The sequence below is a fragment of the Leptonychotes weddellii genome, chromosome 8 (assembly GCF_054177405.1).
Source record: "Leptonychotes weddellii isolate Sample4059 chromosome 8, ASM5417740v2, whole genome shotgun sequence".
NCBI lineage: Eukaryota > Metazoa > Chordata > Mammalia > Carnivora > Phocidae > Leptonychotes > Leptonychotes weddellii.
Window position 1 is genome coordinate 85388728 of NC_138376.1, and position 12623 is coordinate 85401350.

At 41.6% G+C, this 12623-nt stretch overlaps 1 protein-coding gene across 1 annotated transcript in view; it reads right to left on the reverse strand.

Annotated features, from left to right (window-relative positions):
• LAMA4 (laminin subunit alpha 4) overlaps nt 1-12623 on the reverse strand; it is a 131027-nt gene that overhangs the window by 75355 nt on the left and 43049 nt on the right. Inside the window, exons 3-5 of the mRNA XM_081829365.1 lie at nt 11034-11158; nt 5113-5193; nt 4371-4422 (exon numbers count right to left, since the gene is read on the reverse strand). Of these exons, the coding sequence (XP_081685491.1) occupies nt 4371-4422; nt 5113-5193; nt 11034-11158 (258 nt within the window). The remainder of the gene's footprint in view (nt 1-4370; nt 4423-5112; nt 5194-11033; nt 11159-12623) is intronic.

Below are 12623 nucleotides of genomic sequence, written 5' to 3' on the forward strand. Positions count from 1 at the left end.
CACTCAGGCACCCCCGGTCTTTCTGTGACCCCGAGGGTCCTGAGACCACACTGTCCCACTAGGGTTCCACCCCCTGCTTAGCCACCGAGCGACGTCCCTCAGTGGAGCCGACTTCTAAAAGTTCAGATTTTGTGCTCCGCGGCTCTATCACTTGCCAGAAGCAGCCGACGGAGGCCCCTCCCCTGCCGTCTATCCTCCCGAATATCGCCTCGGATTCACTTCTCCGCACATCCTACCTTCCAGAAAGTGGTCGCTTTTCTGTTCAGAGAGTTGTTGCTCTTCTTTTCTTCGATCTCCTGTTGAGTTTGTAGGTGTTCAGAATGGTTTGATCCCTATCTATAGCTGAATTTCTGAGAGGAGACAAAATCCAGGTCTCCTACTCCTCCGCCATCTTGCTCCGCCCCAGGCTCCTCATTTTTAAAAGGTACTACTTAGGAGTGCCTGGGTGGCTCAGTCAGTTGAGTATCCGACTCTTGATTTCCACTCAGGTCATGATCTCAGGGTCATGAGATTGAGCCTGGCATCAGGCTCTGTGCTGAGCATGGAGCCTGCTTGAGATTCTTTCTTCCTCTCCCTCTGGCCCTCCCCCTGCCCCAGCTCATGCTCATGTGCTCTCTCTCTTACAAAAAATAAGGTAAAAAAATAAAATGTACTACTTAGAGCAGATGGAAAGTCACACTGGGATGAGAATAAAAATTGCAAAATTCCTGTCTATAAGGCCTGCACATTTTATAATTATTTGCATAAGGTGATAACTTCCATTTGCAACCTCTCTTCAGCCAGAGGGCCGTGTTTTGACTCACTCAGTTCGGTGTCACCTCTTCCATTTTGTGGCATGAGGAGGAGTGGAGTGGGGGATCAAACAAGGCAAGCAATGACTGACTCTCATCACTACAGGTACCTTTTTAAAGGAACATTAGCAGTACTGTTATTGTCTTTTTGTTAAAAAAAAAAAAAGAGGTATTACTTAAACAAATATCACGGAGTGTCTACCATGTTTCAGATACCGTGATGTGGGAAGAACAGCAGAGAGATGAATGAGATGCTACTTCTGCTGAGGAATTCCTACTTTAATAGTAGAGACTGAAAAAAACCCCCAAATGTGTGATTGTGAGCATGTGGCTTAATCTCTCTGTCTCTCACTTTCCTCCTCTATAAATAAGGATGAAAATGGTATCTCATAGGATTTTTTTTTTTTAAGGTTTAAATGTGTCATTGTATGTGAAGTGCTTACAATAGCTATGTGGCACACAGTAAGCACTCCATCAATGTTACTCTTTTTGTCATCATTGTCACAGTCATCATCTTAATACAAGACAACGTGGTGAGCTCTATAGTTGATCTGGTGGATTTGGGGGGCCGCAGCTCCCACGTGCAGAAGTTGAAGTGTGAGGTGGGGAAAAGGACTTTGGGAAAGAGCCAGCCAGGGGCCAGGGCAGGCTAAAAAACATGGACCTCATTGTAAAAACAAGGGTGTTTGCACTGTTTTACATGGTACAGTAAGAGGTTAACGTTTTGTGCTTTAGATCAATGTTTCTCAAACTTGTGTGCAGCATGGATCCCTGTGAAAGGAAAAACAGTCTCATAGAATACCTCTCCTAGTGTTCATCTAAATTATCTTTAAATCTTTAAATAGTTTGAACATAAAACTAGGTAAAAACTAGTTATACCTATGGCTTTTATACATTTTGAAAACCAAAATAAATTTTACAAATAAAACACAAACAAAACTGTGAAACTAATGCATTCAAAGTAATAGTATCAATTCAAGACAATGGATGATGTTTTCTTGTTGCAGCTGAAGGGCTACTTGCAACATGACATGGTAGAGGATTGTGTGAGCTCAGCATCCATGTCCTGCCATGTGTTAGGTGATGACTCAGTTTGCTTTGATGTCATGCCATTTGACCTCCAATTGTCTGTAATGTGTCACTGACACACCCCTGGCTGTTACTTTCTCCTCTGCTCTGAGGCAGATCTCCCTTTATTATAAAGTGGTCCTACGGAAAGTCCAGACGTGTTTCAGGTAACTTTTTCCTCAAGATTATCATTGAAATTAAACACAAAATTAAGAAAATATTCACTGGGAACTCATGAACCTCCACGAATATCTGTGTCCAAGGTCACAGATACATTGAAAATATAGATTCAATGAAGCTTACTGCGACAGTAAACCTCTGCCAGTCCCAAGGTCAAACACAAAACAAAAGCAGTGAAGGTTACCCCCTTCCCAATGACCCAGCCCTCTCTGGGAAAGCGATCACTCCTTGCACTGCCCTCTTGAAGAGGCTTTGCTTGTCCTTCTACCAGGCTTTCCTTTCTTCCCTTGTGATGAATGGTGTTTGGGTTTGTCTCCTGCTCTAGCCTTGACTTTCACTGAGGACAAGAGACCATGTCTTAGATGTATCATATCCCTATCCCCTCCACCAATCTGCTGTAAAAACAAGGGTGTTTGAGCTGTTTTACATGGTACAGTAGGATGTTCATATTTTATGCTTTAGACCAATGTTTCTCAAACTTGTGTGCAGTATGGATCCCTGTGATTTCCATTTTGAGGAAGAGTCCCCTGGATGGTAAGGTCAATTTTTGGTGTAAAAGGCCTCAGTTCATTCTCTTTAAAACAGCAGGGTGTGAGGAAGGGTGGATGGAAGAGAGGAGATGAAGCCGAGAAAGTTGCTCAGAGCGATCCTCCCCCAATGCTGATGACAGGCCTTTGAAGGATGCTTATTTCCCGCACATCTGTTGCTGCAGCCTCCAGTCAAAGGGAATCTAGGAGCAGGTTCACTGTGCTTCTCCTGAATATCAGAGACTCATCTACTTCAGTAATTGTCAAAGTTTAAAACAGAAGACCCTTGGGAAGACGTTTAGGAAAAACAGTATGGGCACAGGGAAAGAATCCAGATTTTTCAGCCAAAACGTTTGAATCCTGGCTCTTGCCCTCCCCCCCGACTTAGCAGTGTTGTGACTGTGGACCAGGCCCATCACCTCCCTTAGCCTCAGTTTCCTTATCTGCAATATGACAGAATAACACCTGCTCTCAGGGCAGTCGTCAGGCTGAGAGATGAGGAATGTAAAGCAGGGAGGACACAGGAGATAAGCAACAAGGGGCACTATCTAGTTCAAAGCTATCATTTCTGGCTAAAGAAACTGCAATTCAGGGAAATGAGCCAACTTCTCCCAGGCACACATTATACCAGGGGGTGGGAACTGGACAATGGCCAAAGTGACTCCTACTGTCACCAGGCAATTTTTATCGAGCATTAAGTGCCGCGTGCCATACTAAATACCTCACTGTATCACTTCATGACCGCCCGAGGAGGTGAGCATTTTCATTTTCTCCATTCTGGAGATGTGGAAATTGGCACTTAGAGCTCAAATAACTCGCTCAGGAGGATCCCCAAGGGCTGGAGCTGAGATACAAACTCGGCCAGGCTAAAGCGACATTTCCTCAATATTTGACAACTAGTGCTCTCCCCTTGACCCTACTGTTCCACCAGATCTGACCAAGCCTTACAGGGCAATGGCAGGGCCAGGAGCCTTCAGTGTGCACCAGGAGGCTTATCATCTACCATCCCACATCTGAGGCAGGCATGCTGTCCTGTGCTGGGCCCCCTGCTCTCACTGACAGAACCTGGATCTGCGTCCTGGTGCAACTTTGCAGGACTGAGCCCGGAGGGACAAAGATGATTTCACTTCTGGGAGGCCTTGCATGTGGTCAGCAGTCCATCCCAGGGGCCGTCGAACACCCGTTAGCTGATAATACTGCCCATTCTCTGTCAGACTAAATGGAGTTCAACCTCAGTCACTGAGGACAAAAAGTTCCATCCCTGGCTGATGAACGGTCCTCTCTGATTCACAAAGAGCCAGAAAGTGAGTAAGTCAGGGGTCTCATATTACTGGGTCCTGGAGTAAGAAAATATGGAATGAGTGTGTCACAAACATTAATTAACCAAATCTCTATTTGTCCCTCTCGAAGGATGAAATTCATATGCACCATGGGCCTTCACTTTCCCTCTTCCCTCATAGCAAAAAAAGAGAAAAATCCCTTAAAAAAATCTTCAGTGAAGGAATTATCTATGATTTGTACATTTAATAATCATAATAGCAATGCCCTCCGAGTATAGAGATTTTCTCTGCACCATAGACACTGTGGCTTTTTAAAAAGGGTTCCAGAACGACTCTTTGAGAGGTAGAGGGTGTTTTCTGAGGAAGTGAGATGGCATATCATTCAAGGTTGACATTTGGAGTCCCAGGCTTTTATGCCCACATTTGGGGCAGTGGGAGTACACCACTGGGAGGTGAGCATGTGTAGATGCTGGACCAGAGGCTTGAGAAGTCCCCTGGTCCTTCCCTCCCTGTCTTTACGGCACCCACATCATCTCGCTGCCCAACCACATGGAGAGGCTGATGTTAATGCCATTTCTGTTAAAAATAAGAAGACCTTTCTGTGAGACTCTTTTAGCAAAAGCCATTTGATTTGAGAAAATTGAGTAACTGACAGGCGGGGAGGATGGGAAATGTCTCGCCAGGAAATCATGCAGTGGGAAGCTCACATCTTTAGTCGCCAAAGTCTTTCTGATTTGAGCAAAGCCCAGAGCAACTTTAAAAAAGGATGTTAGGTGTAAATACAGATAGAGATGCAGAAAATCCAAACTCTCATGAAATTTGTTTACTTTTCAGGGGAGGAGATGGTATGAAGAATGGACTAAATAATAGGATCGTGCCTTTGTTAGTGTATTGCTTTACTGACTGATAAGAGGATTCTCCCCCACCTATTTTTTCTATTGAGGAAGCCTCTCTATTAATTACTGGCTCCCAGTGATGGAGAGAGAGAGGAGTGTTACCAAAACCATCTAGAGAATCTTTCAAAATATACATATTCATTTTCCTCTTCACCTGACCATTTATCCTGATCTGGACCCATGGGGAGCGTATTGTCCCAGCTCTATCTGGGGCATGGGATTTAGGGAAGCCTCCCAAAGGGTTCTGAAATGTAGTCCCCACACTCTCATCTTAAGACCCAGTGAATGGGAGCATGGCAGAGCTGATGAGTGCAAGAAACAGAAAGTTTCCTTCGACCCACACAGAAAATAGTGAATTATATTAGCCTACCTTTCACAGTTAGGTCCAGCATAGTTTTCTTTACAAATACACCGAACGGCTCCGTTTTTTCTATAGCAGGATTCTGCAAAACTAGAATTATAAGAGAATATTAGAAGTCAATTCCACACATCACTGAAAAGATTGTCTTAACTTTTGATTCAGTCATCTCTACCTTGGTCTCAGTCAAGTTCTAATGGGTGTCATCATTTGCTTTATTTAAATCAAATCTTCTTCCTTTCAGGAAAGTTTAGACTAGCAGGCCCAGACAGAAAATGCCAAAATGCTCATCCACTGGTGAGACCATTTCCCAGATCCACTTACTTATTTTGCCATAGAGGCACTTAATTATTTTTATTTGAAGCAGTGGGAATTTCTAGAATATTTAATGCAAGTCTAAAACACATACTTCAAAGCCAGAAATAAAATAATCAAGTTATTTTATGTTACCTGTGATTTTGATGAAATGCGAATTTCTTTATTCTCACCATTTTCTGTATATACATTTGAAAATTGCTCCCTTTTTTTCTGCACTAGATCTCTTCCACTCTTCAAGGTCATGAACCACCTCTAAACTGTACTCTATAATCCCCACTGAACCCAGTTTCTTTGTTGGTACCTTAAAGGTTGGGAATAAAGGGTGCAGGGACTGACCCTTTTGATCAAAGTCACAAAACAAGTACACAAGCAATAAATAGGACCCACAGGAAAAGGATTCTTGTCCATAGAAACCCTTCTCTTGATTACTGTGGTTTTTGTTGTTGTTGTTTGTTTGGTTGGATTTTTTTAGATAATAAAAATATGCACACAGGACAGAAAAGCAATAAAAATATTGTTCAACTATTAAGGCAGCGGAAATGGAATATAAATCTTCACATGTTTGGAAAATTCTACATTGACACATAAATCCATCTATATGGGGGGGTGTGAAAAATTTTAAAGACTTACAAATTAATTGGCTTAGGTATTGTGCCATCAACAGAGTGTGACCTGATGCTCTCTCACTCCTGCATGTATTAGCAATTTTACCCTGATGGTCTTTGGAGGGAAGCAAATGGATGTGTTTGCTTTGTTTGAAGACATTTATAAAATCAGTCAGAAAACAATATATACTTTGCCGTGAAAGGCAATAGCCACAATTTATTTTTTCTGTCAGTTTGGCTAAAAACATTTCAGCAAAATTACACTTCTTTGGCCTTTATTCTTCATTTTGCTTGTTCTTATTGTTTAGCCCACTTCAAAAAAACATTGTCAGTAAAGAGTTCAGAACGTGGACAAACCCTCACGCATGTTTCTTTGAAGATGTTTCTCCCAGCAGCCTGCCCACAGCTTGAAGGACTGAAGCATCTGCCTGTGTCTGGAGTCGTCTGCCTTTAGCTAATGTCCTGCTGCTTCAAACAGATGACATTTTCCTTAATTGGAGTGATTACCGTAGCTACTAGTAGATGGGGAGGATGTCTGGCCAACTCCAAAATAAATAAATGAACTCTGTGCAAATTGTTCCTGGGAATAGCTGTGTGACCATTGGTCTCAGTGGAGGGAGACTCAGAGGCAATGCCAACCATTGAGATTCCTTTTTTGTTTTTTTATCAGCATTAATTGTTTATATTTTGCTTAGGGTAAAGTCTGTTTTTGGCTAGGGAAATGAAAACATGGAATCTTTCTCAGCCCACATTAACAACCATGGAACCCTCTCCAAGTGGAAGGGAGCCTTTTGTTCTTGGAAACCTTTATGGAACCTAAAGAAAAATAGACTCAACACTGTTTGCTTGCTTACCTCCCTCAAGCATAATTTTGTTGCTTTCTGATGTGGCTATTGTAACTGGAAATCCAAATCCTGGTCTGGAGGCTCAACTAAAGGATCTCTCAAAGCATAATTTGGATTCCATATTAGGTGACTTTGTGAGCTCAAATAAAAGTCCTGGCACTTTAATTTTTATAGAAAGTAACAATATGAATTTTTAAAAAGCTGAAAGAGGCAATGGGTATTTGATTTTTGATAAGATATTTGAAAACAGTTAACTAAGTCAGTAATAAAGCCATATCAAAGGCTAGAACCTTATAAGATCCAGGCAAATTTGACCTGTTCTGTGACCACAGATTACACCTGCCCCCATACCCCCATCTCAACCTCCCTATTTGTAGCCAGTTTCTTTCCCCAGAGGACTAAGGAAGTAGGACTGTTGCCACCTCAGAGAAAGCAGGTCTCTCCTAGTTCCTCCACACTCCCACATAATGTTCTTTACTTATATGTGGGGGTATTTTTCTTTTGTGTCAATTTTCAGCAGGCTTTTCAACTTTAAATGTGTACTGTTAGAGACCTCAGTTTCCGTATCTGTGAATATGTACCTAACTGCAGAGCACATTCCCTGAGACCTTCAACTGCCCTTTGAACCCAGATCTGCTCACACACCCAAAGAGCATGAGTGGGAATGGTGATCCAATAGAAACTGTTTCCTCCTTCAAGGGAAGCTCATCACCCAATTGGCAATTTCTCCCTTATTTATCTATTTGAAAGATCCTTCAGAAGAGCTTCTTGATCAACTGAAATACTGGATAACCTAGCTGAAAAGGTGAAGCAGTCATTTGCTTTAGGAGCTTCAAAATGCTGCTGTATTTTGACCTATTTTAATGAAGGCAGGGCATTTTGATTGTTTTGTTCATTGCTGTGACTGGCAACTAGTAGTATATGACTGGCACGTAATAAGTGCTTGATAAATATTTGTTGATTGCATGTAGACAAAACTTCTCAGTCTATAGGTATTAGGTTCCAAAAGTTTCTTATCTCAAGACAGTAAAGTTAAAATTTAGGTAAGAAAGTCTTGTCATATTGATGTGGAAATGCTGGGGTTTGGAGTGAACGGTCAAGAAAGAATTCTTGAGATGTCTTTGGTGCAAATAGGTAGTTTTATTAAAGCACGGGGACAGGACCTGTGGGCAGAAAGAGCGGCACTGGGGTTGTGATGGTTGACTGATTATATACTTTCAAGTTGGGAGGGGGTTAGGGACAGCACAAGGCTCCAAGGAATTTTGGAAACAAGGTTTCCAGGACCCTGAGGGGGCTAGCTATTCTTAGGAAAAGGTCATTTATTACTGTTTAGTAAACCCTCAGTCATGAGACCTTTCGGATGTATATCAGTGGGCCATCTGCTTGGAGGATGATGGCCAAGATGTATCTTGGGGGTAGAGATTAAGGAAGTTTCGAAAGTAATTTCTGTATGTTTAAAGCAGATTCACAGGATCCTGAGGGGTCAGGATAATGTTAAGCTAAGACTGAATTTTGTTTGCCTTTAGGAACGTGTCAACATCAAGGCAGCTGAGCTCTCAGAGGAAGGGCACTCTGGTTTCAAGGACTTGTCAGTGGGCTGTAAGTAGTATGGAAATTTAATTTTTTCTTTTGCCTTTGTTTCCCACATCAGCATGAATGGGGCAAAAAGTGCAAAAGCCAGACAATACAATTTAGAGGATTGCCTTTCTAATTCATCTTTAGTTTCAAAAGAAACTGCAGCTCAGAGCTTATAAACCTGCTTTGAGCAAATGATGCTACATAGCATCTTCGTTTATATCGGAGAATGAGGGGAACCTCTTATTGGAAAGTTGGCGGTAGGTATATTTAACAAAATAACTATAGCATGGCCAGAGAGCGGTATGCTGAACATCTCATCAGATATGGTTAAAACTAATGTTTGAGAGTAGAATATTAATGAACGATTAAAGAATATACCTAGATGAGACAAAGGGAGCTCATAAATCAGGACACACCTGGGTGAATATAACAGAAAATTTAATGTTTGAGGTTTCTACTCTCCCTCTCAATACCATCCATTTTGCACACATTGTTGATACCATGGGACATGAAAAATCCAAAGTAAGGACTGAAGCGGTTTAGTGGTTTCTAAAGAAAAATGGGGGCTGTAAAACATTTGACTTCTTCACTGACAGACTCATCAGAGGATTTGAACAAATCACAAGCTTTTAGGTGAAATGGTAGTTGATATTGGTGTTCAATTAAGAAAAAAATAGGGGGAGAATTGGTTGTCATCTTTGTTCTCTTTATAAGAAAGTGTGTGTGTGTGTGTGTTTGTGTGACATTCAGGCCTTTTAAAAGTTAGCTATCAACTAAATATTACATCCAAACACTTAGAACATTGCCTGACACAGAGTAAGCAAAATACTAGTGTTAGAAAGAATACAAAGCATGTGTTCAATAAAGCCAGTAACCAGCATACACTTTTCTGTCTGTAAGGCACCAACTCAAATGCTCCACACACATATCCTAGTCCAACCCTATGAGGCAGATCCTTACAACTCAGGGAAAAAACCCCCAAGATCCGGAGTAGATAAAGGAATAAATAAATTAGCCAAGATCTGAATCTAGTCTCCTTGACCCCAAATCCCATGGAAAGTGAGACATGGAGACAAAGTATCTTGCCTGAGATCACATAGCTATTTTGTGCCAAACCACGGATATGAACCTAGGTCCATTACTCTTTCTACTTGTGGTATAAGAAAAAATACATATTTGGTTTTTGTCCCGGTTCCTGGCACAGAGCTCCTAAAGCTCTTGGAATTTCCTGAGTGATAAGACTGTCTTTTGTTATTCAGAATGAGCCCCTTTCAGGCAGATTTGAGTTTATGTTAATGAGGTGACTCTTGATGGGCCCCTAAGTAGCTTCAGGATGGGGGCTGGTCTGTCAGAAGTGGAAACTACTTGGTTCCAGGGTTGGAACTTTGAACCCCATCCCCTTCCTCAGGGAGGAAAGAGGGGATAGAGATTGAGTTCCAATCACCAATGATTTAATCAATCATGACTATGTAATGAAACCTACATAAAGTTCTTAAACAACAAAGGAGGTTTGTGGAGCTTTAGGGTTGGTGAACAACCCAGAAATGCATAGAAACTCTACTCCCACCCATCTCCCCCTCCACACCCTGCCCTATACATCTCTTTAATTTGGCTTGAGTTATATCCTTTAGAATAAAACTATAATTGTAAATATAGCACTTTCCTGAGTTCTGTGAGTCATTGTAGAGAATTACTGAACCTAAGGCAACCCCTGAATTTATAGTTAGCTGAGCAGATATGCGAGTAGCCTAGGGAGCCCATTTGTGGCTGGTTTCTGAAGTGGGACTTAATGTATGGGCTAACTAACTCTGGGTAGTTAGTTAATGTCAGAAATGAAGTGATTGTAGGACACTCACTTAGCTTCAGAGAATCAGAGAAATGGTTGATATTTGGAAAACCAATGACCACTACACCATTTTAATTCTATGTTCTATCATTTTTAAGATAATAAAATGGCCAGTCATGACTTGACTACTGGATTTATACATATTATGCGCCTGAAAAGAATTCCACTCTTTCCATTAGGATATATGTCTATTCTCTTTAACTTCTCACTCAGGTCAAAACATAGCCAGAAGCGAAAATTAGTTTTCTTAGAAATCTTTTATGAGCTGATGGGCCTAAAGCATGAATTCTGTTTATCTGTGTTGTAATTCTGATTGAACAGTTTGCCACCACATGTAGGAAATCCTCTACTCTGTGAGATTAAGAGGAAACACTGCTACGAAAAATACTGGATTATGAGTCTGTTTGCATTATCAGTTGTGATCTCCCTAGGACAAGGGATAGCCAAGAAACTAACCTTGCTTATAAAATCCTTGGAGACTCCATTGGGCTTATGATGCTACCCAATATTTTGGGAACACAGTCATCACCCATACCACTTATGTTGTTATGCTTATGTTTCCCTGACAGTGTATTTAGGCTAAAGAAACTTTCCTATATCTTTTCCCATCTCATCTCAATATGAGGTACTCAGTCTTTCCACTAATGTGGGAAAACCTGAGAACTCTGGATGGAGTAAAAATGAAAAATACATAATTAAGGGGATAAGCAGCCGAAGAGAACCTCTTCTCTCAGAACTTACTTGGCCATTTGGGGTAGGGGACAGGGACACGGCTGGCAAAACCGGGGTGGTCCTCTGATGGAATCTCCGATATAACCATCTAGACATTTCTCACAGTGCTCTCCTGTCGTGTTCCGCTGGCAGTGCTGTGAGGTGAAAGATAGGAAAATTGAAAAAGACACAAAAGAAATGCTGTACACCACGCATCTGGGAACCAAACAGTACTTGAAGGAAAGGGGATGTCAGGCTGATGGAATTGATTGTGTGGTCAGAACTGGTCAGCACAAAAGAGCCATGTTGGCCCCAGTCAATCCTAGAAAGTGTGGACAATGGTGGACGGCTTCATCCTGAACTTCCGGGTGTGCACTAGCAGCCTGAGGAGTTTGGAGTTTGCATGCAGAGGGGATAATTCATCATCAGGCTGATTTTTCTGCTTAGAATGCTTGGTCATCTTTCAAGATCTCTAGTAGGCCTCGAAACCTCTAGGAATTCCTTCTGATGTCCCCTCCCTGATCCTTCACCCCATTCCACTACCCACATGGTACTATTATCGTCGGCTCCCAACCTCAGCAGCCTTTCTGCTACATTATGCCTCTTAGTACTGTACTGCCACCAACTCAAATAGAGTAGGTACTCAGTAGAACAGCGTCAACTCAGCAGTGACACGTTCATGGATTAATTTCTGCCTAGTACTCTAAAGAGGAAGTGATGCTAGTCTGATAGTTTTCTCCAACAGGACTGAACTGGATTGCACAAGGCAATGCCATTAGCACTGTAATATTTTCATCTTTACGTTCACCAGAGTGTATAAAAGTTGAATAGGACTTTCAGTGAAAAGTTATGCCATTAGAATTAGAATGTCATCCAAGAGGCAGCCTCCTGTTTGATCCATTCCCTTAATAACATCTATGCACAAGAGCTTCAACAGACACAACTGTTTTCAAACAGTGCTCTGTGGAAGAACCTAAGGAAAGGCAAGATGGAGCGGTAGTAAGGTGAAGTCTGAGCTCTTGATTTTTGTCTTTGTGTTCTATGGTGAAGTTCAAAATAGAATAACAAAACAGAATGAAGGCTCCAAACATTTTACATGGGTTAACTAATTTAATTCTTATAATAATTCTAAGGTAAGTTACTATTTTTTACCCCATTTTACATATGAAGAGATGGAGGCACAGAGAGGTTAAATAAATTGCCCAATAAATTGTCACACAGATGGAAGGAGGCAAAAGTGAGATTCAGACTCAGGCAATCTGGCGCCAGCAACGAGGCTGTTAATTCCCATATTATACCACTTTTCCAATGTGTTAGACAAAAGGCTCCTTTCCCCAAAGAGTCATAAAATGACTACATTAGAAGGTGTCATACTATTTTACCAACAGTTTGGACTTCAAATCAAAAGGGCAGTGTTCTAATGTGGGCAACAGGCTATCATGGTTGAACGCTCTTTGGGCATTTGGTCAGCCATTTGGTATGGACAATCTTTGGCCCCTGATTAGAATTATGTTAACAGAACAGAATTTAGAGGCCAGTTCAGAGTGCCTGACAGATCAATGAGAAACTGAAAAATAAAGTATGATGTACAGACAACAGGTTGTTAACAAATATGTCCTC